We start from the raw sequence: 27,849 nt of genomic DNA on the forward strand, positions 1-27,849 counted from the left end.
GTAGTCCCAATATGTACTGTTGAACTGTAGTCCCAATATGTACTGTTGAACTGTAGTCCCAATATGTACTGTTGAACTGTAGTCCCAATATGTACTGTAGTCTCAATATGTACTGTAGAACTGTAGTCCCAATATGTACTGTAGTCTCAATATGTACTGTTGAACTGTAGTCCCAATATGTACTGGTGAACTGTAGTCTCAATATGTACTGTTGTACTGTAGTCCCAATATGTACTGTTGAACTGTAGTCCCAATATGTACTGTTGAACTGTAGTCCCAATATGTACTGTTGAACTGTAGTCCCAATATGTACTGTTGAACTGTAGTCCCAGTATGTACTGTTGAACTGTAGTCCCAATATGTACTGTTGAACTGTAGTCCCAATATGTACTGTTGAACTGTAGTCCCAATATGTACTGTAGTCCCTATATGTACTGTAGTCCCTATATGTACTGTTGAACTGTAGTCCCAATATGTACTGTAGTCCCAATATGTACTGTAGTCTCAATATGTACTGTTGAACTGTAGTCCCAATATGTACTGGTGAACTGTAGTCTCAATATGTACAGTTGTACTGTAGTCCCAATATGTACTGTTGAACTGTAGTCCCAATATGTACTGTTGAACTGTAGTCCCAATATGTACTGTTGTACTGTAGTCCCAATATGTACTGTTGAACTGTAGTCCCAATATGTACTGTTGAACTGTAGTCCCAATATGTATTGTTGTCTGAATATGTACTGTTGAACTGTAGTCCCAATATGTACTGTTGAACTGTAGTCCCAATATGTACTGTAGTCCCAATATGTACTGTTGTACTGTAGTCCCAATATGTACTGTTGAACTGTCGTCCCAATATGTACTGTTGAACTGTCGTCCCAATATGTACTGTAGTCCCAATATGTACTGTTGAACTGTAGTCCCAATATGTACTGTTGTCTCAATATGTACTGTTGAACTGTAGTCCTAATATGTACTGTTGAACTGTAGTCCCAATATGTACTCTAGTCCCAATATGTACTGTAGAACTGTAGTCCCAATATGTACTGTAGTCTCAATATGTACTGTTGAACTGTAGTCCCAATATGTACTCTAGTCCCAATATGTACTGTTGAACTGTAGTCCCAATATGTACTGTAGTCCCAATATGTACTGTTGAACTGTAGTCCCAATATGTACTGTAATCCTAATATGTACTGTAGTCCAATATGTACTGGTGAACTGTAGTCCCAATATGTACTGGTGAACTGTAGTCCCAATATGTACTGTTGAACTGTAGTCCCAATATGTACTGTAATCCTAATATGTACTGTAGTCCAATATGTACTGGTGAACTGTAGTCCCAATATGTACTGGTGAACTGTAGTCCCAATATGTACTGGTGAACTGTAGTCCCAATATGTACTCTAGTCCCAATATGTACTGTTGAACTGTAGTCTCAATATGTACTCTAGTCCCAATATGTACTGTTGAACTGTAGTCCCAATATGTACTGTAGTCCCAATATGTACTGTTGAACTGTAGTCCCAATATGTACTGTAGTCCTAATATGTACTGTAGTCCAATATGTACTGTTGAACTGTAGTCCCAATATGTACTGTTGAACTGTAGTCCCAATATGTACTGTAGTCCCAATATGTACTGTTGAACTGTAGTCCCAATATGTACTGTTGAACTGTAGTCCCAATATGTACTGTTGAACTGTAGTCCCAATATGTACTGTTGTACTGTAGTCCCAATATGTACTGTTGTACTGTAGTCCCAATATGTACTGTAGTCCCAATATGTACTGTTGTACTGTAGTCCCAATATGTACTGTAGTCCCAATATGTACTGTTGAACTGTAGTCCCAATATGTACTGTAGTCCCAATATGTACTGTTGAACTGTAGTCCCAATATGTACTGTATCCCAATATGTACTGTTGAACTGTAGTCCCAATATGTACTGTAGTCCCAATATGTACTGTAGTCCCAATATGTACTGTTGAACTGTAGTCCCAATATGTACTGTTGAACTGTAGTCCCAATATGTACTGTTGAACTGTATTCCCAATATGTACTGTAGTCTCAATATGTACTGTAGAACTGTAGTCCCAATATGTACTGTAGTCTCAATATGTACTGTTGAACTGTAGTCCCAATATGTACTGGTGAACTGTAGTCTCAATATGTACTGTTGTACTGTAGTCCCAATATGTACTGTTGAACTGTAGTCCCAATATGTACTGTTGAACTGTAGTCCCAATATGTACTGTTGAACTGTAGTCCCAATATGTACTGTTGAACTGTAGTCCCAGTATGTACTGTTGAACTGTAGTCCCAATATGTACTGTTGAACTGTAGTCCCAATATGTACTGTTGAACTGTAGTCCCAATATGTACTGTAGTCCCTATATGTACTGTAGTCCCTATATGTACTGTTGAACTGTAGTCCCAATATGTACTGTAGTCCCAATATGTACTGTAGTCTCAATATGTACTGTTGAACTGTAGTCCCAATATGTACTGGTGAACTGTAGTCTCAATATGTACAGTTGTACTGTAGTCCCAATATGTACTGTTGAACTGTAGTCCCAATATGTACTGTTGAACTGTAGTCCCAATATGTACTGTTGTACTGTAGTCCCAATATGTACTGTTGAACTGTAGTCCCAATATGTACTGTTGAACTGTAGTCCCAATATGTATTGTTGTCTCAATATGTACTGTTGAACTGTAGTCCCAATATGTACTGTTGAACTGTAGTCCCAATATGTACTGTAGTCCCAATATGTACTGTTGTACTGTAGTCCCAATATGTACTGTTGAACTGTAGTCCCAATATGTACTGTTGAACTGTAGTCCCAATATGTACTGTAGTCCCAATATGTACTGTTGAACTGTAGTAGTCTGTTGTCTCAATATGTACTGTTGAACTGTAGTCCTAATATGTACTGTTGAACTGTAGTCCCTAGTCCCAATATGTACTGTAGAACTGTAGTCCCAATATGTACTGTAGTCTCAATATGTACTGTTGAACTGTAGTCCCAATATGTACTGTTGAACTGTAGTCCCAATATGTACTCTAGTCCCAATATGTACTGTTGAACTGTAGTCCCAATATGTACTGTAGTCCCAATATGTACTGTTGAACTGTAGTCCCAATATGTACTGTAATCCTAATATGTACTGTAGTCCAATATGTACTTGAACTGTAGTCCCAATATGTACTGGTGAACTGTAGTCCCAATATGTACTGTTGAACTGTAGTCCCAATATGTACTGTAATCCTAATATGTACTGTAGTCCAATATGTACTGGTGAACTGTAGTCCCAATATGTACTGGTGAACTGTAGTCCCAATATGTACTGTGAACTGTAGTCCCAATTGAACTCTAGTCCCAATATGTACTGTAGTCCAATATGTACTGGTGAACTGTAGTCCCAATATGTACTGTTGAACTGTAGTCCCAATATGTACTGTAGTCCTAATATGAACTGTAGTCCAATATGTACTGGTGAACTGTAGTCTCAATATGTACTGTTGAACTGTAGTCCCAATATGTACTGTAGTCCCAATATGAACTGTTGAACTGTAGTCCCAATGTACTGTACTGTAGTCCTAATATGTACTGTTGAACTGTAGTCCCAATATGTACTGTTGAACTGTAGTCCAATATGTACTGTGAACTGTAGTCTCAATATGTACTGTTGAACTGTAGTCCCAATATGTACTGTAGTCCCAATATGTACTGTTGAACTGTAGTCCCAATATGTACTGTTGAACTGTAGTCCCAATATGTACTGTTGAACTGTAGTCCCAATATGTACTGTAGTCCCAATATGTACTGTTGAACTGTAGTCCCAATATGTATGTTGAACTGTAGTCCAATATGTACTGTGAACTGTAGTCCCAATATGTACTGTGAACTGTAGTCCCAATATGTACTGTTGAACTGTAGTCCCAATATGTACTGTAGTTGAACTGTAGTCCCAATATGTACTGTTGAACTGTAGTCTCAATATGTACTGTTGAACTGTAGTCCCAATATGTACTGTTGAACTGTAGTCCCAATATGAACTGTTGAACTGTAGTCCCAATATGTACTGTAGTCCTAATATGTACTGTTGAACTGTAGTCCCAATATGTACTGTTGAACTGTAGTCCCAATATGTACTGTAGTCTCAATATGTACTGTTGAACTGTAGTCCCAATATGTACTGTAGTCCCAATATGAACTGTAGTCTGTAGTCCCAATATGTACTGTTGAACTGTAGTCCCAATATGTACTGTTGAACTGTAGTCCCAATATGTACTGTAGTCCCAATATGTACTGTAGTCCCAATATGAACTGTTGAACTGTAGTCCCAATATGTACTGTTGAACTGTAGTCCCAATATGTACTGTAGTCTAATATGTACTGTAGTCCCAATATGAACTGTTGAACTGTAGTCCCAATATGTACTGGTGAACTGTAGTCCCACATATGTACTGTTGTACTGTAGTCCCAATATGAACTGTTGAACTGTAGTCCCGATATGTATGAACTGTGAACTGTAGTCCCAATATGTACTGTTGAACTGTAGTCCCAATATGTACTGTTGAACTGTAGTCCCAATATGTACTGTTGAACTGTAGTCCCAATATGTACTGTGAACTGTAGTCCCAATATGTACTGTTGAACTGTAGTCCCAATATGTACTGTAGTCCCAATATGTACTGTTGAACTGTAGTCCCAATATGTACTGTTGAACTGTAGTCTCAATATGTACTGTTGAACTGTAGTCCCAATATGTACTGTTGAACTGTAGTCCCAATATGTACTGTTGAACTGTAGTCTCAATATGTACTGTTGAACTGTAGTCCCAATATGAACTGTTGAACTGTAGTCCCAATATGTACTGTTGAACTGTAGTCCCAATATGTACTGTTGAACTGTAGTCCCAATATGTACTGTTGAACTGTAGTCCCAATATGTACTGTTGAACTGTAGTCCCAATATGTACTGTTGAACTGTAGTCCCAATATGTACTGTGAACTGTAGTCCCAATATGTACTGTTGAACTGTAGTCCCAATATGTACTGTTGAACTGTAGTCCCAATATGTACTGTTGAACTGTAGTCCCAATATGTACTGTTGAACTGTAGTCCCAATATGTACTGTTGTACTGTAGTCTCAATATGTACTGTAGTCCCAATATGTACTGTGAACTGTAGTCCCAATATGTATGTGAACTGTAGTCCCAATATGTACTGTTGAACTGTAGTCCCAATATGTACTGTTGAACTGTAGTCCCAATATGAACTGTTGAACTGTAGTCCCAATATGTACTGTTGAACTGTAGTCCCAATATGTACTGTAGTCCCAATATGTACTGTTGAACTGTAGTCCCAATATGAACTGTTGAACTACAGTAACCTCATGACACCAGGGGATTATGCAACAACATGATCACACAGTCAGCACACACGACATTGAAATACACGCTAACGCGGAGTTATCCTATTCACAAAATAACTTGTTAGCCTGGATGCTTTTTTTGACTGTAGTTATTCATCTTATGTAAAAAAATAAAAATAAAAAAGATAAAAACCATTTTGTGGTTTAGATTGAGTGTCGGGTGTAAAGTGGAGGAGCAGGAATGTGTGGGAGAGAGGTGACGTCACATAACGTTGATCAACATAATCAATCATTATGATCAATATGGGAAATATCGGTCAAAGGGACCAGCATTGCTGTTGTAACAACGCACCCAACCAATCACGTTAGGTACATACTTAATATCTAGATATTGATCTGAAAACTTTGTCACAACTAGCTACGTTCAACTTGCCAGTCAAAGAGTCATTTTACCTTTGAAGTCACACTCGGCCAACACAATGTAAAGAACTTCCGGATCCAGGTGGCAAAACATCTCCTTCATGGTCCTCACGATCTCGTCCTTGTCCTGAGAAGTAGCCGAGATGTCTCCTGAGTTTGTCGAAACGAGCATATTAGTACTACCGTAGTCGTGAGAGTTAGTCCCGGTGTTGAATTCACTTCTCGACAGCGGAGCGCCGTCACTCGTTCCCGGTATTCGGTTGTTGATGTCGTTTGACAACCCGGGTACTCTTGCCGGGCTATGACCGTGTTTCTTTTTCCTTGGCATTCTCGGTGTGCTAATGTTTAAAAACAGTTGTCTTAGGGAAGTATCTCACCAGCGTGGTGTTGTGGCCATGTTAATAACAACGGAAGAAGCTGGTTTGAGGAAGCTGGGCTGAAACAACAGCAGCGCACCAAGCGGCTGGGTTGGTCAACCACAGTTCCTCCTGATAGATACTGGAGAGAGAGAGAGAGAGAGAGAGAGAAATGAGACCACGCTGAAATCCTGCCAAATCAACTTTTGTAGTTCCCAAATTAGATGTTGTCGTTATGTTGTTGTTCATTTAAATTCATTTCAATTCAAGGGGCTTTATTGGCATGGGAAACATATGTTAAACATTGTCAAAAGTAAGTGAGGTAGATTATATACAAAAGTGAAATAAACAATAGAAATTAACAGTAAACATTACACTCACAGAAGTTTCAAAAATAATAAAGACATTACACGTGTCATATTGTTGTAACAATGTACAAATGGTTAATATACAAAAGGGAAAATAAATAAGCACAAATATGGGTTGTATTTACAATGGTGTTAAATCCTTCTCTTTTACATTTATTAATATCTGCAACTTTGGAACACTGGCATACTATAAGTGCCTTGTCTGCTATTCTAATTTATTTGGTACAGTATTGAAAACTCCTTCCAAACCTCTTAAATTATATTCCGGCCATGCACAAACCTAGAATCAGTTTTCCCCTTCCCCCCACAACTTCAACCCCTATCCATTCAGGGAACTTCTAAATACTGACCTGGGATCAGCATCTCTTGTCGTGTTTTTAATGTTCCTGCATCTAAGAAGAAGAAGGGGGAAGTTGTAGTTTGGTTTTTCCGAGTCCCGCCTGATGAGGTGTGTTGCAGTACCCCGGTCAGACCGAGGACGGCGCCGTCCACCCAGCGTCCACAGAGGGGACATTCAAACTGCTGAGACTGGCTGCTGAGACTGGAGACACGGAGCTTTGTGCCGAAACTAAAAACACACACACACACAACCTCATGAATTAAAACCGCTCATTGGTGAGGTAAATATGATACAGGAATTACATGTTGGGTTTATTTTTGGTGGACCGTGGCTACTGTTTGCAGATATTTTTGGCTCATAGTTGTATGTGTACAAAAAGCTTTCTTTTGTGATAATTGTGATGTTGGAGAGGGAGGGCGACGATTGCATTTTTTACAACCAAGAGAAGTAAGCGCCACTGTAAGGAAACGATGTGAAGAGAGAGACAGAGACAGAGAGAGCTTGAAGTTGAAACAAACATAACGAAGTTGATTTATCTTTATTTTCCTGGACAAATAAAGTTGTTTTTTACTTCTAAACGCTAAACATGACAGGAAGTCGTTCGCAGAAAGAGGTCTTGAGAATAACTATCATTCGTGAATTTAATTTATGTCTCTTTTGGTAACAACAGTGATGTGCAAATGTGATGGTGTTCTCTGTGAGTAGTTTGAGGCCTAGGCTAACAATGCTAACGATGCTAACGATGCTAACAATGCTAACGATGTTAACATTGCTAAAATAGCTAAAAATGCTAGCTGGTTAGCTTAGCATAGCATACACAGTGCGGGTCTTGTGAACCAACTACCATAGCTAGCTAGCATCGTAACTCATCCTGCAATAGTAGTATGTTTGTTTATTTTTTAATAGATATTAATTTGATTTTTGTCGGACTCGTTCAACATACACACAGGTGTAATGGTATATATATTGTATTTGAAAACGCAAACCAAACGGGTGGCTACAACACATTTAACGTTAATCTTGATGTAAGAACATGCGATTGCAGAGCGGATATAGCTAACATGCTAACTAGCACAGCCAAGATTTTATTATTTTTTAATTATACAAAAAAAAAAAAAAACTTCATTCAGGGAGACATTTCCCCTCGCAGTCTATCGCATAAATAATAATCAGAAGCACAAAACAGGGTTTAAAAATGATGTTTTTTTTTTGAGAAGTGCGGTAGAATGGCTGTGTTGATTTGTGTTTTGTTTTCTGGCCTATAGAGGCCAGTAGAGGACTGTGTGGATTAAAACGACGACCAGCATGGAGTTCCCGCAGCAGCAGAAACCGGCGGGGGACAGCAAGATCACATACCCGCCTGGAGTGAAGGAAATCACGGAGAAGATAAGCAACGATGAGGTGGTGAAACGGCTGAAGGTTAGTCGGTTAAAACCAACCCCTCATGGACATCTGTCAAGACTGACTGAGCTAGGATGTGTTCAGGTGGTTTGCAGAGACCTAGTGAGCTTGGGGGTGGTGTTCTCATTGTAAACATACTGTAGCTATCTCTTCAGACTCACTACATCAATGTCCAGCACACAGTCGTTCACTAGTATAGGCAGGGGGAGAGAGAGAGAGAGAGAGAGAGAGAGAGAAGAGAGAGAGAGAGAGAGAGAGAGAGAGAGAGAGAGAGAGAGAGAGAGAGAGAGAGAGAGAGAGAGAGAGAGAGAGAGAGAGAGAGAGAGAGAGAAGAGAGAGAGAGAGAGAGAGAGAGACTGGGATGGAGGGAAAAGCAAACATTGCTTTTTCAGAGACGGTAGCTATCAATGGTCAGAGGATTTATAATATTTTTTTTTTCAATAACATTGCTACTCTGCTGGGAAGCCAGAGGTGTAAAAGGTGACGTTGTCATGGTACCGGACCACGGTCATAGATCTAGAACACCGTGACGTCGGCGTTCTTTATGACGTCGTTGTGTATGACGTCATGCACTAGTAGGAGGTCTGCCTTGTGTACCTGCGGGATGATGTCATGAATAGAAGGGATGGGGGGACCGACCACCTCTATGGAAACCTCTCTGTGATGCTGCTGCTGTTTTTTGTTCTGCGGAGGATAGACAGGCCACGCACGCAGAGGGCCGACAGACAGGCAGGCACGCGGAGGGCCGACAGACAGGCCAGGCAGGCGGAGGGCCGACAGACAGGCCAGGCAGGCGGAGGGCCGACAGACAGGCCAGGCAGGCGGAGGGCCGACAGACAGGCCAGGCAGGCGGAGGGCCGACAGACAGGCCAGGCAGGCGGAGGGCCGACAGACAGGCCAGGCAGGCGGAGGGCCGACAGACAGGCCAGGCAGGCGGAGGGCCGACAGACAGGCCAGGCAGGCGGAGGGCCGACAGACAGGCCAGGCAGGCGGAGGGCCGACAGACAGGCCAGGCAGGCGGAGGGCCGACAGACAGGCCAGGCAGGCGGAGGGCCGACAGACAGGCCAGGCAGGCGGAGGGCCGACAGACAGGCCAGGCAGGCGGAGGGCCGACAGACAGGCCAGGCAGGCGGAGGGCCGACAGACAGGCCAGGCAGGCGGAGGGCCGACAGACAGGCCAGGCAGGCGGAGGGCCGACAGACAGGCCAGGCAGGCGGAGGGCCGACAGACAGGCCAGGCAGGCGGAGGGCCGACAGACAGGCCAGGCAGGCGGAGGGCCGACAGACAGGCCAGGCAGGCGGAGGGCCGACAGACAGGCCAGGCAGGCGGAGGGCCGACAGACAGGCCAGGCAGGCGGAGGGCCGACAGACAGGCCAGGCAGGCGGAGGGCCGACAGACAGGCCAGGCAGGCGGAGGGCCGACAGACAGGCCAGGCAGGCGGAGGGCCGACAGACAGGCCAGGCAGGCGGAGGGCCGACAGACAGGCCAGGCAGGCGGAGGGCAGACAGACAGGCCAGGCAGGCGGAGGGCCGACAGACAGGCCAGGCAGGCGGAGGGCCGACAGACAGGCCAGGCAGGCGGAGGGCCGACAGACAGGCCAGGCAGGCGGAGGGCCGACAGACAGGCCAGGCAGGCGGAGGGCCGACAGACAGGCCAGGCAGGCGGAGGGCCGACAGACAGGCCAGGCAGGCGGAGGGCCGACAGACAGGCCAGGCAGGCGGAGGGCCGACAGACAGGCCAGGCAGGCGGAGGGCGGAGGCCAGGCAGGCGGAGGGCCGACAGACAGGCCAGGCAGGGCGGAGGGCCGACAGACAGGCCAGGCAGGCGGAGGGCCGACAGACAGGCCAGGCAGGCGGAGGGCCGACAGGCAGGCCAGGCAGGGAGGGCCGACAGACAGGCCAGGCAGGCGGAGGGCCGACAGACAGGCCAGGCAGGCGGAGGGCCGACAGACAGGCCAGGCAGGCGGAGGGCCGTCAGACAGGCCAGGCAGGCGGAGGGCCGTCAGACAGGCCAGGCAGGCGGAGGGCCGACAGACAGACAGGCAGGCACGCGGAGGGCCGACAGACAGACAGGCAGGCACGCGGAGGGCCGACAGACAGACAGGCAGGCACGCGGAGGGCCGACAGACAGACAGGCAGGCACGCGGAGGGCCGACAGACAGACAGGCAGGCACGCGGAGGGCCGACAGGCAGGCAGGCGGAGGGCCGACAGACAGACAGGCAGGCACGCGGAGGGCCGACAGACAGACAGGCAGGCACGCGGAGGGCCGACAGACAGACAGGCAGGCACGCGGAGGGCCGACAGACAGACAGGCAGGCACGCGGAGGGCCAACAGAGAGACAGGCAGGCAGGCACGCAGAGGGCCAACAGACAGTTTAAAAATGCTTCTACCCTGACTTGGGCAGGAGCTCATCGGAACTGAGAACCGGCACCTCACATGTTCTACTGCTTGAGTTCCTGTTACTCGTATAGAATATTAGCTCCAATGTATTGTGGAGCTCCTGCAACTAAACATAAACAGAACTGGGCCAGTACCTAAACATAAACAGAACTGGGCCAGTACCTAAACACAAACAGAACTGGGCCAGTACCTAAACACAAACAGAACTGGGCCAGTACCTAAACACAAACAGAACTGGGCCAGTACCTAAACACAAACAGAACTGGGCCAGTACCTAAACATAAACAGAACTGGGCCAGTACCTAAACATAAACAGAACTGGGCCAGTACCTAAACACAAACAGAACTGGGCCAGTACCTAAACATAAACAGAACTGGGCCAGTACCTAAACATAAACAGAACCTATTTCAGTCCAAGTCAAGCACTGAGCTAAACTATAGTAACTCCTTACCCAGATTTTTAAGTGAGCTGTGTCATGCATGGAAGCCGTTTGGACAGTCTTAGTGACAGTTGTGGCTGCTTTGTGTGATGTATTGTCGTCTCTACCTTCTCTGCCCTTTGTGCTGTTGTCTGGGCCCAATAATGTTTGCACCCTGTGTTGTGTTGCTACCATGTTGTGTTGCTACCATGTTGTGTTGCTACCATGTTGTTGTTGCTACCATGTTGTTGTTGCTACCATGTTGTTGTTGCTACCATGTTGTGTTGCTACCATGTTGGTGTTGCTACCATGTTGTGTTGCTACCATGTTGATGTTGTCATGTGTTGCTACCATGTTGATGTTGTCATGTGTTGCTACCATGTTGTCATGTTGTGTTTACTACCATGTTGTTGTCATGTTGTGTTTACTACCATGTTGTTGTCATGTTGTGTTACTACCATGTTGTTGTCATGTTGTGTTACTACCATGTTGTCATGTTGTGTTACTACCATGTTGTTGTCATGTTGTGTTGCTACCATGTTGTTGTCATGTGTTGCTACCATGTTGTGTTTCTACCATGTTGTTGTCATGTTGTGTTACTACCATGTTGTCATGTGTTGCTACCATGTTGTGTTTACTACCATGTTGTTGTCATGTTGTGTTACTACCATGTTGTTGTCATGTTGTGTTACTACCATGTTGTCATGTTGTGTTACTACCATGTTGTTGTCATGTTGTGTTACTACCATGTTGTCATGTGTTGCTACCATGTTGTGTTGCTACCATGTTGATGTTGTCATATGTTGTTGTCATGTTGTGTTGCTACCATGTTGATGTTGTCATATGTTGGTGTCATGTTGTGTTGCTACCATGTTGTGTTGCTACCATGTTGATGTTGTCATATGTTGGTGTCATGTTGTGTTGTTACCATGTGTTGCTACTGTGTTGATGTTGTCATGTGTTGCTGCCATGTGTTGCTACCATGTTGTTGTCATGTTGTGTTGCTACCATGTTGTTGTCATGTTGTGTTGCTACCATGTTGTTGTCATGTTGTGTTGCTACCATGTTGTTGTCATGTTGTGTTGCTACCATGTTGTTGTCATGTTGTGTTGCTACCATGTTGTGTTGCTACCATGTTGTGTTGCTACCATGTTGATGTTGTCATATGTTGTTGTCATGTTGTGTTGCTACCATGTTGATGTTGTCATATGTTGGTGTCATGTTGTGTTGCTACCATGTTGTGTTGCTACCATGTTGTGTTGCTACCATGTTGATGTTGTCATATGTTGGTGTCATGTTGTGTTGTTACCATGTGTTGCTACTGTGTTGATGTTGTCATGTGTTGCTGCCATGTGTTGCTACCATGTTGTTGTCATGTTGTGTTGCTACCATGTTGTTGTCATGTTGTGTTGCTACCATGTTGTTGTCATGTTGTGTTGCTACCATGTTGTTGTCATGTTGTGTTGCTACCATGTTGATGTTGTCATATGTTGTTGTCATATGTTGTTGTCATGTTGCGTTGCTACCATGTTGTCATGTTGCGTTGCTACCATGTTGGTATCATGTGTTGCTACCATGTTGTCATGTTGTGTTGCTACCATGTTGGTATCATGTTGTGTTGCTACCATGTTGTCATGTTGTGTTGCTACCATGCTCTTGTCATGTGTTACTGTTGTTGTCTTAGGTCTCTCTTTATGTAGTGGTGTCTCTCTTGTCATGCTATGTTGTTGTCTAGGTCTCTCTCTATGTAGTGTTGTCTTAGGTCTCTCTTTATATAGTGGTGTCTTAGGTCTCTCTTTATATAGTGTGTCTCTAGTCTCGTCTAGGTCTCTCTTTATGTAGTGGTGTCTCTCTAGTCATGCTATGTTGTTGTCTTAGGTCTCTCTTTATGTAGTGTTGTCTCTCTAGTCATGCTATGTTGTTGTCTTAGGTCTCTCTTTATGTAGTGGTGTCTCTCTAGTCATGCTATGTTGTTGTCTTAGGTCTCTCTTTATGTAGTGGTGTCTCTCTAGTCATGCTATGTTGTTGTCTTAGGTCTCTCTCTCTCTAGTCATGCTATGTTGTGTCTTAGGTCTCTATGTAGTGTTGTCTCTAGTGCTATGTGTTCTAGTCATGCTATGTTGTTGTCTTAGGTCTCTCTCTATGTAGTGTGTGTCATGCTATGTTGTTGTCTTAGGCCGTGTAGTGTTGTCTCTCTTGCCGTGATGTGTGTTTTGTCCTATATTGATATTTTATTTTTAATGTTTAATCCCAGCCCCCATCTCCACAAGGAGTCCTTTTGGTAAGCTGTGATTCTAAATGAGAATTTGTTCTTAGTTGCCTCGTTAAATGAAAATAGATAATATCCTGTTTTGTAGAAGAATAGATACATAGAGCACGAGAACAGCCGTCCATGACGAGAGATGCCAGGTCATCTACAATGTTCAAGCCCCTTCCTGTCACTATGGCAACCGGACTGTGAACCAGGAACTGCACACACGCACAGCTGCAGCCTCTTCTTCCTGGTTCTAGGTCAAATAGCACCCTATTCCCTATATAGTGGTACTACTATAGACCAGAGCCCTATTCCCTATATAGTGGTACTACTATAGACCAGAGCCCTATTCCCTATATAGTGGTACTACTATAGACCAGAGCCCTATTCCCTATATAGTGGTACTACTATAGACCAGAGCCCTATTCCCTATATAGTACACTACTATAGACCAGAGCCCTATTCCCTATATAGTGGTACTACTATAGACCAGAGCCCTATTCCCTATATAGTGGTACTACTATAGACCAGAGCCCTATTCCCTATATAGTACACTACTATAGACCAGAGCCCTATTCCCTATATAGTGGTACTACTATAGACCAGAGCCCTATTCCCTATATAGTGGTACTACTATAGACCAGAGCCCTATTCCCTATATAGTGGTACTACTATAGACCAGAGCCCTATTCCCTATATAGTGGTACTACTATAGACCCTATTCCCTATATAGTGGTACTACTATAGACCCTATTCCCTATATAGTGGTACTACTATAGACCCTATTCCCTATATAGTGGTACTACTATAGACCCTATTCCCTATATAGTGGTACTACTATAGACCCTATTCCCTATATAGTGGTACTACTATAGACCCTATTCCCTATATAGTGGTACTACTATAGACCCTATTCCCTATATAGTGTACTACTATAGACCCTATTCCCTATATAGTGGTACTACTATAGACCCTATTCCCTATATAGTGGTACTACTATAGACCCTATTCCCTATATAGTGGTACTACTACAGACCCTATTCCCTATATAGTGGTACTACTATAGACCCTATTCCCTATATAGTGGTACTACTATAGACCCTATTCCCTATATAGTGGTACTACTATAGACCAGAGCCCTGTTCCCTATATAGTGGTACTACTATAGACCCTATTCCCTATATAGTGGTACTACTATAGACCCTATTCCCTATATAGTGGTAGACCAGAGCCCTATTCCCTATAGTGGTACTACTATAGACCAGAGCCCTATTCCCTATATAGTGGTACTACTATAGACCAGAGCCCTATTCCCTATATAGTGGTACTACTATAGACCAGAGCCCTATTCCCTATATAGTGGTACTACTATAGACCAGAGCCCTATTCCCTTTATAGTGGTACTACTGACCAGAGCCCAAAACACCTATATAGTGGTGACTACTACCACCAGTCTATTCCTTTGTTTTATTTAACAAGTCAGTTAAGAACACTATTCCAGAGCCCTTTTTATTTACAACGACTACCAAACCCTAACGCCCTATTCCCTATATAGTGGATCACATGACAGACTTTCCCGTTAAAAAACCCCAGAGCCTCAAAACACGCTCAGGGTATGGGTTCTGACTTATATAAAAGACAGTCTAGCGCTGGGTTGTTTAACTATATCAAAAAACAGCTAGTTAGCGCTTATATTTGACTATATAAAAAACCTAGCTAGCGCTGGGTCATGGGTTCTGACTATATAAAAACACAGCTAGCTAGCGCTGGGTATGGGTTCTGACTATATAAAAACACAGCTAGCTAGCGCTGGGTATGGGTTCTGACTATATAAAAACACAGCTAGCTAGCGCTGGGTATGGGTTCTGACTATATAAAAACACAGCTAGCTAGCGCTGGGTATGGGTTCTGACTATATAAAACACAGCTAGCTTAGTTAGCGCTGGGTATGGGTTCTGACTATATAAAAACCCACGGCTAGTTAGCTCTGGGTATGGGTTCTGACTATATAAAAAAAGCTACTGGGTATGGGTTCTGACTATATAGCTAGCTAGCGCTGGGTATGGGTTCTGACTATATAAAAACACAGCTAGCTAGCGCTGGGTATGGGTTCTGACTATATAAAAACACAGCTAGCTAGCTCTGGGTATGGGTTCTGACTATATAAAAACACAGCTAGCTAGCGCTGGGTATGGGTTCTGACTATATAAAAACACAGCTAGCTAGCGCTGGGTATGGGTTCTGACTATATAAAAACACAGCTAGCTTAGTTAGCGCTGAGTATGGGTTCTGACTATATAAAAACCCAGTTGGCTGGCTAGTTAGCTCTGGGTATGGGCTCTGACTATATAAAAACACAGCTAGCTAGCTAGCGCTGGGTATGGGTTCTGACTATATAAAAACACAGCTAGCTAGCTAGCGCTGGGTATGGGTTCTGACTATATAAAAACACAGCTAGCTAGCTAGCGCTGGGTATGGGTTCTGACTATATAAAAACACAGCTAGCTAGTTAGTGCTGGGTATGGGTTCTGACTATATAAAAACACAGCTAGCTAGTTAGCGCTGGGAATGGGTTTTGACTATATAAAAACTCAGTTGGCCGGCTAGCTAGCTAGTGCTGGGAATGGGTTCTGACTATATAAAAACTCAGTTGGCCGGCTAGCTAGCTAGTGCTGGGTATGGGTTCTGACAATATTCCTACCAGCCTAGACCTCAACATGCATGGTCAGCTTTGTCATGTGGATCACCATTTCAGTCTGTTTGTCCAATGAGCTGACTCCTAGACCCAGTGATGGCTTCTGATTGGGCCTCCTACAAAGACCTAGTGATGGCTTCTGATTGGGCCTCCTACAAAGACCTAGTGATGGCTTCTGATTGGGCCTCCTACAAAGTGCCTTGATTCTAAAGTCAGAGATAGGATGGGAGGGAAGTGTCATGGCTGTGTGGAGGTTGATGGGAGGGAAGTGTCTGGCTGTGTGGAGGTTGATGGGAGGGAAGTGTCTGGCTGTGTGGAGGTTGATGGGAGGGAAGTGTCATGGCTGTGTGGAGGTTGATGGGAGGGAAGTGTCATGGCTGTGTGGAGGTTGATGGGAGGGAAGTGTCTGGCTGTGTGGAGGTTGATGGGAGGGAAGTGTCTGGCTGTGTGGGGGTTGATGGGAGGGAAGTGTCTGGCTGTGTGGAGGTTGATGGGAGGGAAGTGTCTGGCTGTGTGGAGGTTGGATGGGAGGGAAGTGTCTGGCTGTGTGGAGGTTGGATGGGAGGGAAGTGTCTGGCTGTGTGGAGGTTGGATGGGAGGGAAGTGTCTGGCTGTGTGGAGGTTGGATGGGAGGGAAGTGTCTGGCTGTGTGGAGGTTGGATGGGAGGGAAGTGTCTGGCTGTGTGGAGGTTGGATGGGAGGGAAGTGTCTGGCTGTGTGGAGGTTGGATGGGAGGGAAGTGTCTGGCTGTGTGGAGGTTGGATGGGAGGGAAGTGTCTGGCTGTGTGGAGGTTGGATGGGAGGGAAGTGTGTGGAGGTTGATGGGAGGGAAGTGTCTGGCTGTGTGGAGGTTGGATGGGAGGGAAGTGTCTGGCTGTGTGGAGGTTGGATGGGAGGGAAGTGTCTGGCTGTGTGGAGGTTGGATGGGAGGGAAGTGTCTGGCTGTGTATGGATCCCCTGAGACAAAAGGCCCATTTTATATATGCCTCTGGCTGTGTCTACAAAGTGCCATACTTTGAACCAGAGCCAATTCTCCTTTTTCCCAGTCGGCTCCTTTTTCCCAGTCGGCTCCTTTTTCCCAGTCGGCTTTTTCCAGTCGGCTCCTTTTCCCAGTCGGCTCCTCCCAGTTTTCCCAGTCGGCTCCTTCCTCCCAGTCGGCTCCTTCCTCCCAGTCGGCTCCTTCCTCCCAGTCGGCTCCTTCCTCCCAGTCGGCTCCTTCCTCCCAGTCGGCTCCTTCCTCCCAGTCGGCTCCTTCCTCCCAGTCGGCTCCTTCCTCCCAGTCGGCTCCTTCCTCCCAGTCGGCTCCTTTCTCCCAGTCGGCTCCTTTCTCCCTCCTTTCTCCCAGTCGGCTCCTTTCTCCCAGTCGGCTCCTTTCTCCCAGTCGGCTCCTTCCTCCCCGGCTACCCTTCCCCTCCCCGGCTACGTCTCCGGCTACCTTCCTCCCCGTCGGCCCCGCCCCGGCTACCTTCCTCCCTATCGGGCCCCGGCTACCTTCCTCCCCGTCGGGCCCCGGCTACCTTCCTCCCCGTCGGGCCCCGGCTACCTTCCTCCCGGCTACCTTCCTCCCCGGGTCCCCGGCTACCTTCCTCCCCGTCGGTCTCCGGCTACCTTCCTCCCCGTCGCCCCCGGCTACCTTCCTCTCTGTTTTGTTAATGAAACGGCATTGAGGAGCGTCGGGCAGAGGAGCAGCTCTGTTGTACATGCAGTGCATTAGGAAACTACTCACTTTTTCCACATTTAGTTCCAGGCAACGCCATTCCCTCGGGGGCCTGATTGGTGTCATAGTTTTGCCCCAGGTAACACACCTGACTCCATTAATCACCTAATCCTGATCTTCAGTTTAGAATGTGATTAGTTTAAATCAGGTGTGTTTGCTGGGGATGGGGGAGAAAGTGTGACTCCCCCGAGGACTGGAGCTGCCCAGGCCTGCCACGGTTACAGCCTTATTCTAAAATAGATTACATTGTTTTTATCCCCTTAATCAACCTATACCCCATAATGACATCACAATACCCCGTAATGACATCACAATACCCCATAATGACATCACAATACCCCATAATGACATCACAATACCCCATAATGACATCACAAGCAAAAACATGTTTTTAGAATGTTTTGTAAAAAATAAAAAGTTAAATATCACATTTCCATAAGTATTCAGACCCTCTACTCAGTACTTTGTTGAAGCACCTTTGGCAGTGATTACAGCCTCCAGTCTTCTTGGGTCTGACGCTACAAGATTGGCACACCTGTATTCGGGGAGTTTCTCCCATTCTTCTCTGCAGATCCTCTCAAGCTCTGTCAGGTTGGATGGGGAGCATCGCTGCACAGCTATTTTCAGGTCTCTCCGGAGATGTTAGATCGGGTTCAAGTCCGGGCTCTGGCTGGGCCACTCAAGGACATTCAGAGACTTGTCCCGAAGCCACTCTTGTGTTGTCTTGGCTGTGTGCTTAGGGTTGTTGTTCTGTTGGATGATGAACCTTCACCCCCAGTCTGAGGTCTTGAGTGCTCTGGAGCAGGTTTTCATCAAGGATCTCTCTGTTCTTTGCTCTGTTCATCTTTCCCTCGATCCTGACTAGTCTCCCAGTCCCTGCTGCTGAAAAACATCCCCACAGCATGATGCTGCCACCACCATGCTTCACCGTAGGGATGGTGCCAGGTTTCCTCCAGACGTGATGCTTGGCGTTCAGGCTAGAGGTCGACCGATTTAATCGGAATGGCCAATTTCAAGTTTTCAGTTAAGGCAAGTCAGTTAAGAACACATTGTTATTTCCAATGACTGCCTAGGAACTGTGGGTTAACTGCCTTGTTCAGGGGCAGAACGACAGATTTTCACCTTGTCAGCTCAGGGGTTCCAATCTTGCAACCGCACAGTTAACTAGTCCAACGCTCTAACAATTGCACTCCACGAGTAGCCTGCCTGTGACGTTCATGGAGAAACTGGTCTGGTTCTGACCCAGTAACGACTGACTAGAGTTAGTGGAACTGGGGGTTCTGACCCAGTAACGACTGACTGGAGTTAGTGGAACTGGGGGTTCTGACCCAGTAACGACTGACTGGAGTTAGTGGAACTGGGGGTTCTGACCCAGTAACGACCTGACTGGAGTTAGTGGAACTGGGGGTTCTGACCCAGTAACGACCTGACTGGGGTTAGTGGAACTGGGGGTTCTGACCCAGTAACGACCTGACTGGAGTTAGTGGAACTGGGGGTTCTGACCCAGTAACGACCTGACTGGAGTTAGTGGAACTGGGGGTTCTGACCCAGTAACGACCTGACTGGAGTTAGTGGAACTGGGGGTTCTGACCCAGTAACGACTGACAAGTCAAAGTTCAGGGCTTTTGACTTCATAGAGGTGGTAGAAAAGGTTCCCAACTGTTATACTGGATTGAAAGTAAAGATAACTTTTTTTTAATAGAAAATGACTCAAGTGAAAGTCACCCAGTAAAATACTACTTGAGTAAAAGTTCTTGGTTTGGAATATCCGTTAAGTATCAAAAGTAAAAGTATTAATAATTTCAAATTCCTTATATTAAGCAAATTATTATTTATTTATGGATAGCCAGAGGCCACACTCCAACACTCAGACATAATTTACAAAGGAAGCATGTGTGTTTAGTGAGTCCACCAGATCAGAGGCAGTGGGGATGACCAGGGATGTTCTCTGTTTAGTGAGTCCTCCAGATCAGAGGCAGTAGGGATGACCAGGGATGTTCTCTGTTTAGTGAGTCCTCCAGATCAGAGGCAGTAGGGATGACCAGAGATGTTCTCTGTTTAGTGAGTCCTCCAGATCAGAGGCAGTAGGGATGACCAGGGATGTTCTCTGTTTAGTGAGTCCACCAGATCAGAGGCAGTAGGGATGACCAGGGATGTTCTCTGTTTAGTGAGTCCTCCAGATCAGAGGCAGTAGGGATGACCAGGGATGTTCTCTGTTTAGTGAGTCCTCCAGATCAGAGGCAGTAGGGATGACCAGGGATGTTCTCTGTTTAGTGAGTCCACCAGATCAGAGGCAGTAGGGATGACCAGGGATGTTCTCTGTTTAGTGAGTCCACCAGATCAGAGGCAGTAGGGATGACCAGGGATGTTCTCTGTTTAGTGAGTCCTCCAGATCAGAGGCAGTAGGGATGACCAGGGATGTTCTCTGTTTAGTGAGTCCTCCAGATCAGAGGCAGTAGGGATGACCAGGGATGTTCTCTGTTTAGTGAGTTCTCCAGATCAGAGGCAGTAGGGATGACCAGGGATGTCCTCTGTTTAGTAAGTCCTCCAGATCAGAGGCAGTAGGGATGTTCTCTGTTTAGTGAGTCCTCCAGATCAGAGGCAGTAGGGAGGACCAGGGATGTCCTCTGTTTAGTAAGTCCTCCAGATCAGAGGCAGTAGGGATGACCAGGGATGTTCTCTGTTTAGTGAGTCCTCCAGATCAGAGGCAGTAGGGATGACCAGGTGAATTTCACAATCCCCCCCTGTCCTGCTATTCAAAATGTAACAAGTACTTTAGGTTATCAGAGAACATGTAGGAAGTAACATTATTACATTATACATACATTATAGAACTAAAATTATTTCCTTTAGAAATGTAGTGTTGTAAAAGTTGTCGAATTTAAGTCGTAAAGTACAGATAAACCCCAAAAAACTACTTAAATATAAAAAATACTTTAAAGTACTACTTAAGTACTTTTCCACCATTGCTTTATATTGTTAAAAGAATGCAGGTACTACTTAATATTACCATTGGAGAAGGGAAGCCTTATGTTTGTATATACCTTACCAACAGTATTATATAGTATTATAAACCTTACCAACAGTATTATATATACTTGCTTTATAAAAGAATGCAGGTACTACTTAATATTACCATTGGAGAAGGGAAGCCTTATGTTTGTATAAACCTTACCAACAGTATTATATAGTATTATAAACCTTACCAACAGTATTATATAGTATTATAAACCTTACCAACAGTATTATATATACTTGCTTTTTAAAAGAATGCAGGTACTACTTAATATTACCATTGGAGAAGGGAAGCCTTATGTTTGTATATACCTTACCAACAGTATTATATAGTATTATAAACCTTACCAACAGTATTATATAGTATTATAAAGAATGCAGGTACTACTTAATATTACCATTGGAGAAGGGAAGCCTTATGTTTGTATATACCTTACCAACAGTATTATATAGTATTATAAACCTTACCAACAGTATTATATAGTATTATAAAGAATGCAGGTACTACTTAATATTACCATTGGAGAAGGGAAGCCTTATGTTTGTATATACCTTACCAACAGTATTATATAGTATTATAAAGAATGCAGGTACTACTTAATATTACCATTGGAGAAGCCTTATGTTTCTCTGTTATGAAATAGACCTCTTAAACTGTAGTAGCCCGGCTGCTACATAGGACCTGTTATCATGTGTAACATAGGATTTCACAGCCTCCAGAGGCCGTTCGGGAGATTGAGCCAGAGAGCGACAGAGAGGGAGGCAGAAAGACAGACAGAGAGAGAGGGAGAGAGAGAGAGAGGGGCAGAAGCTGAGCTCTCTTGTCTTCTCCCCTCATTCTCCTGCCTGTGTTTCAGCACCCATCCCCCCTCCACTCCAGTCTGCAGCTTGGTTACTGCTGCTCTGTGCCTTGGAGACACACCGAGGAAGAAGTGGTGTCTGCTGGGTCCTAGTGCTAGGGGTCGTTCTTCGAGTGGAGTTGAGTCTCTCTGTTGAGCGGGAGAGAGAATGAGAGTTTACAACTCGTAAAATGATTGATGTTATGTTTCATCTAGTTCTATTCAAATCATACATTAGTAAAGGGAGCTGGTTTTATTCCAGTTGTACATTAGTAATGGGAGCTGGTTTTATTCCAGTTGTACATTAGTAATGGGAGCTGGTTTTATTCCAGTTGTACATTAGTACTGATACTTTAGTAATGGGAGCTGGTTGTATTCCAGTTGTACATTAGTAAAGGGAGCTGGTTTTATTCCACTTGTACATTAGTAATGGGAGCTGGTTTTATTCCAGTTGTACATTAGTACTGATGCTTTAGTAATGGGAGCTGGTTGTATTCCAGTTGTACATTAGTAAAGGGAGCTGGTTTTATTCCACTTGTACATTGGTAAAGGGAGCTGGTTTTATTCCAGTTGTGCATTAGTAGTGGGAGCTGGTTTTATTCCAGTTGTACATTAGTAATGGGAGCTGGTTTTATTCCACTTGTACATTAGTAAAGGGAGCTGGTTTTATTCCACTTGTACATTAGTAAAGGGAGTTGGTTTTATTCCACTTGTACATTAGTAAAGGGAGCTGGTTTTATTCCACTTGTACATTAGTAAAGGGAGCTGGTTTTATTCCACTTGTACATTAGTACTGATACTTTCGTAATGTAGTGGGAGCTGGTTGTATTCCAGTTGTACATTAGTAAAGGGAGCTGGTTTTATTCCACTTGTACATTAGTAAAGGGAGCTGGTTTTATTCCAGTTGTGCATTAGTAGTGGGAGCTGGTTGTATTCCAGTTGTACATTAGTAAAGGGAGCTGGTTTTATTCCACTTGTACATTAGTAGTGGGAGCTGGTTTTATTCCAGTTGTGCATTAGTAGTGGGAGCTGGTTTTATTCCAGTTGTACATTAGTAATGGAAGCTGGTTTTATTCCAGTTGTACATTAGTAAAGGGAGCTGGTTTTATTCCACTTGTACATTAGTAAAGGGAGCTGGTTTTATTCCACTTTTACATTCGTAAAGGGAGCTGGTTATATTCCACTTGCACATTAGTAAAGGGAGCTGGTTATATTCCACTTGTACATTAGTAAAGGAAGCTGGTTTTATTCCACTTGTACATTAGTAAAGGGAGCTGGTTTTATTCCACTTGTACAGTAGTGAAGGGAGCTGGTTTTATTCCAGTTGTACATTAGTAATGGGAGCTGGTTTTATTCCACTTGTACATTAATACTGATACTTTTGTAATGGGAGCTGGTTTTATTCCAGTTGTACATTAGTAAAGGCAGCTGGTTTTATTCCACTTGTACATTAGTAATGGGAGCTGGTTTTATTCCACTTGTACATTAGTAAAGGGAGCTGGTTTTATTCCACTTGTACATTAGTAAAGGGAGCTGGTTTTATTCCACTTGTACATTAGTAAAGGGAGCTGGTTTTATTCCACTTGTACATTAGTACTGATACTTTCGTAATGGGAGCTGGTTTTATTCCAGTTGTACATTAGTACTGATACTTTAGTAATGGGAGCTGGTTTTATTCCAGTTGTACATTAGTACTGATACTTTCGTAATGGGAGCTGGTTTTATTCCAGTTGTACATTAGTACTGATACTTTAGTAATGGGAGCTGGTTTTATTCCAGTTGTACATTAGTAAAGGGAGCTGGTTTTATTCCAGTTGTGCATTAGTAGTGGTAGCTGGTTTTATTCCAGTTGAACATTAGTAATTGGAGCTGGTTTTATTCCACTTGTACATTAGTAATGGGAGCTGGTTTTATTCCACTTGAACATTAGTACTGATACTTTCGTAAAGGGAGCTGGTTTTATTCCACTTGTACATTAGTAAAGGGAGCTGGTTTTATTCCACTTGTACATTCGTAAAGGGAGCTGGTTATATTCCACTTGTACATTAGTAAAGGGAGATGGTTTTATTCCACTTGTACATTAGTAAAGGGAGCTGGTTTTATTCCACTTGTACATTAGTAATGGGAGCTGGTTTTATTCCACTTGTACATTAGTACTGATACTTTCGTAATGGGAGCTGGTTTTATTCCAGTTGTACATTAGTAAAGGGAGCTGGTTTTATTCCACTTGTACATTAGTAAAGGGAGCTGGTTTTATTCCAATTGTGCATTAGTAGTGGTAGCTGGTTTTATTCCAGTTGTACATTAGTAGCTGGTTTTATTCCACTTGTACATTAGTAAGGGAGCTGGTTTTATTCCACTTGTACATTAGTAATGGGAGCTGGTTTTATTCCACTTGTACATTAGTAATGGGAGCTGGTTTTATTCCACTTGTACATTAGTAAAGGGAGCTGGTTTTATTCCACTTGTACATTAGTAAAGGGAGCTGGTTTTATTCCACTTGTACATTAGTAAAGGGAGCTGGTTTTATTCCACTTGTACATTAGTAATGATACATTAGTAATGGGAGCTGGTTTTATTCCAGTGGTGTATTAGTAATGATACATTAGTAAAGGGAGCTGGTTTTATTCCACTTGTACATTAGTACTGATACTTTAGTAATGGGAGCTGGTTTTATTCCAGTTGTACATTAGTAATGGGAGCTGGTTTTATTCCAGTTGTACATTAGTAAAGGGAGTTGGTTTATTCCAGTGGTACATTAGTAATGGGAGCTGGTTTTATTCCAGTTGTACATTAGTAATGGGAGCTGGTTTTATTCCAGTGGTACATTAGTAAAGGGAGCTGGTTTTATTCCAGTTGTACATTAGTAATGGAAGCTGGTTTTATTCCAGTTGTACATTAGTAAAGGGAGCTGGTTTTATTCCACTTGTACATTAGTAATGATACATTAGTAATGGGAGCTGGTTTTATTCCAGTTGACCTATATGGACCAGACCTTAACCAATCATATCTCTCTGTAGATGTTAGTGAAAACCTACATGGACCAGACCTTAACCAATCATCTCTCTCTCTCTAGATGGTAGTGAAGAACCAGACCTTAACCAATCATCTCTCTCTGTAGATGGTGAAGAACCAGACCTTAACCAATCATGAAGAACCAGACCTTCTCTCTGTAGATGGTGGTGAAGAACCAGACCTTAACCAATTATCTCTCTCTAGATGGTAGTGAAGAACCAGACCTTAACCAATCATCTCTCTCTGTAGATGGTGGTGAAGACCTACATGGACCAGACCTTAACCAATCATCTCTCTCTGTAGATGGTAGTGAAGACCTACATGGACCAGACCTTAACCAATCATCTCTCTCTCTGTAGATGGTGGTGAAGACCTACATGGACATGGACCAGGACAGCGAGGAGGAGAAGCAGCAGTATCTGAACCTGGCTCTCCATCTGGCCTCAGAGTTCTTCCTGAGGAACCCCAACAAGGACGTGCGGCTCCTGGTGGCCTGCTGCCTGGCTGACATCTTCAGGATCTACGCCCCTGAGGCCCCTTACACCTCACACGACAAACTGAAGGTAACTGGTCTAACCTTCATCTAACCTTCAACACAACCATAACCCCCACACGACAAACTGAAGGTAACTGGTCTAACCTTCATCTAACCTTCACATAACCCATACACCTCCCCGGTATGGGACATTACCCTTTATAAAACCATAACCCATACTGGACCTTACCCCTTTATAAAACCATAACCCATACTGGACATTACCCCTTTATAAAACCATAACCCATAGTGGGCATTACCCTTTATAAAACCATAACCCATACTGGACCTTACCCCTTTATAAAACCATAACCCATACTGGACATTACCCCTTTATAAAACCATAACCCATACTGGACATTACCCCTTTATAAAACCATAACCCATACTGGACATTACCCTTTATAAAACCATAACCCATACTGGACATTACCCTTTATAAAACCATAACCCATACTGGACATTACCCCTTTATAAAACCATAACCCATACTGGACATTACCCTTTATAAAACCATAACCCTTTAATAAACCATAACCCATACTGGACATTACCCTTTGTAAAACCATAACCCATACTGGACATTACCCCTTTATAAAACCATAACCCATACTGGACATTACCCTTTATAAAACCATAACCCTTTGTAAAACCATAACCCATACTGGACATTACCCCTTTATAAAACCATAACCCATACTGGACCTTACCCCTTTATAAAACCATAACCCATACTGGACATTACCCCTTTATAAAACCATAACCCTTTATAAAACCATAACACATACTGGACCTTACCCCTTTATAAAACCATAACCCATACTGGACCTTACCCCTTTATAAAACCATAACCCATACTGGACATTACCCCTTTATAAAACCATAACCCTTTATAAAACCATAACACATACTGGACCTTACCCCTTTATAAAACCATAACCCATACTGGACCTTACCCCTTTATAAAACCATAACCCATACTGGACCTTACCCCTTTATAAAACCATAACCCATACTGGACCTTACCCCTTTATAAAACCATAACCCATACTGGACCTTACCCCTTTATAAAACCATAACCCATACTGGACCTTACCCCTTTATGAAACCATAACCCATACTGGACCTTACCCCTTTATAAAACCATAACCCATACTGGACCTTACCCTTTATAAAACCATAACCCATACTGGACATTACCCTTTATAAAACCATAACCCATACTGGACATTACCCTTTATAAAACCATAACCCATACTGGACATTACCCTTTATGAAACCATAACCCATACTGGACATTACCCCTTTATAAAACCATAACCCATACTGGACATTACCCTTTATAAAACCATAACCCTTTAATAAACCATAACCCATACTGGACATTACCCCTTTATAAAACCATAACCCTTTATAAAACCATAACACATACTGGACCTTACCCCTTTATAAAACCATAACCCATACTGGACCTTACCCCTTTATAAAACCATAACCCATACTGGACCTTACCCCTTTATAAAACCATAACCCATACTGGACATGACCCTTTATAAAACCATAACCCATACTGGACATTACCCTTTATAAAACCATAACCCACACTGGACATTACCCTTTATAAAACCATAACCCATACTGGACATTACCCCTTTATAAAACCATAACCCATACTGGACATAACCCATACTGGACATTACCCCTTTATAAAACCATAACCCATACTGGACATTACCCTTTATAAAACCATAACCCATACTGGACATTACCCCTTCATACAACCATAACCCATACTGGACATTACCCCTTTATACAACCATAACCCATACTGGACATTACCCTTTATACAACCATAACCCATACTGGACATTACCCCTTTATAAAACCATAACCCATACTGGACATTACCCCTTTATAAAACCATAACCCATACTGGACATTACCCTTTATAAAACCATAACCCATACTGGACATTACCCCTTTATACAACCATAACCCATACTGGACATTACCCTTTATAAAACCATAACCCATACTGGACATTACCCTTTATGAAACCATAACCCATACTGGACATTACCCCTTTATAAAACCATAACCCACACTGGACATTACCCTTTATAAAACCATAACCCTTTAATAAACCATAACCCATACTGGACATTACCCTTTGTAAAACCATAACCCATACTGGACATTACCCCTTTATAAAACCATAACCCATACTGGACATTGCCCTTTATAAAACCATAACCCTTTGTAAAACCATAACCCATACTGGACATTACCCCTTTATAAAACCATAACCCATACTGGACCTTACCCCTTTATAAAACCATAACCCATACTGGACATTACCCCTTTATAAAACCATAACCCTTTATAAAACCATAACACATACTGGACATTACCCTTTATAAAACCATAACCCATACTGGACCTTACCCCTTTATAAAACCATAACCCATACTGGACATTACCCCTTTATAAAACCATAACCCTTTATAAAACCATAACACATACTGGACCATTACCCCTTTATAAAACCATAACCCATACTGGACCTTACCCCTTTATAAAACCATAACCCATACTGGACATTACCCTTTATAAAACCATAACCCATACTGGACATTACCCCTTTATAAAACCATAACCCATACTGGACCTTACCCCTTTATAAAACCATAAC

At 43.5% G+C, this 27,849-nt stretch overlaps 1 protein-coding gene and 1 pseudogene across 1 annotated transcript in view; one reads left to right on the forward strand and one right to left on the reverse strand.

Annotated features, from left to right (window-relative positions):
* LOC121843738 (NEDD4-binding protein 2-like) overlaps positions 1–6,239 on the reverse strand; it is a 9,791-nt gene extending 3,552 nt beyond the window's left edge. The window contains exon 1 of the mRNA XM_042313533.1: positions 5,836–6,239. Coding sequence (XP_042169467.1) covers positions 5,836–6,130 — 295 coding nt within the window. The 5' untranslated portion in view covers positions 6,131–6,239. The remainder of the gene's footprint in view (positions 1–5,835) is intronic.
* A 691-nt stretch (positions 6,240–6,930) lies between these two features.
* Positions 6,931–27,849, forward strand: part of LOC112241243 — a 62,825-nt pseudogene continuing 41,906 nt past the window's right edge.

This window comes from Oncorhynchus tshawytscha, unplaced genomic scaffold (genome assembly GCF_018296145.1).
Source record: "Oncorhynchus tshawytscha isolate Ot180627B unplaced genomic scaffold, Otsh_v2.0 Un_contig_11733_pilon_pilon, whole genome shotgun sequence".
NCBI lineage: Eukaryota > Metazoa > Chordata > Actinopteri > Salmoniformes > Salmonidae > Oncorhynchus > Oncorhynchus tshawytscha.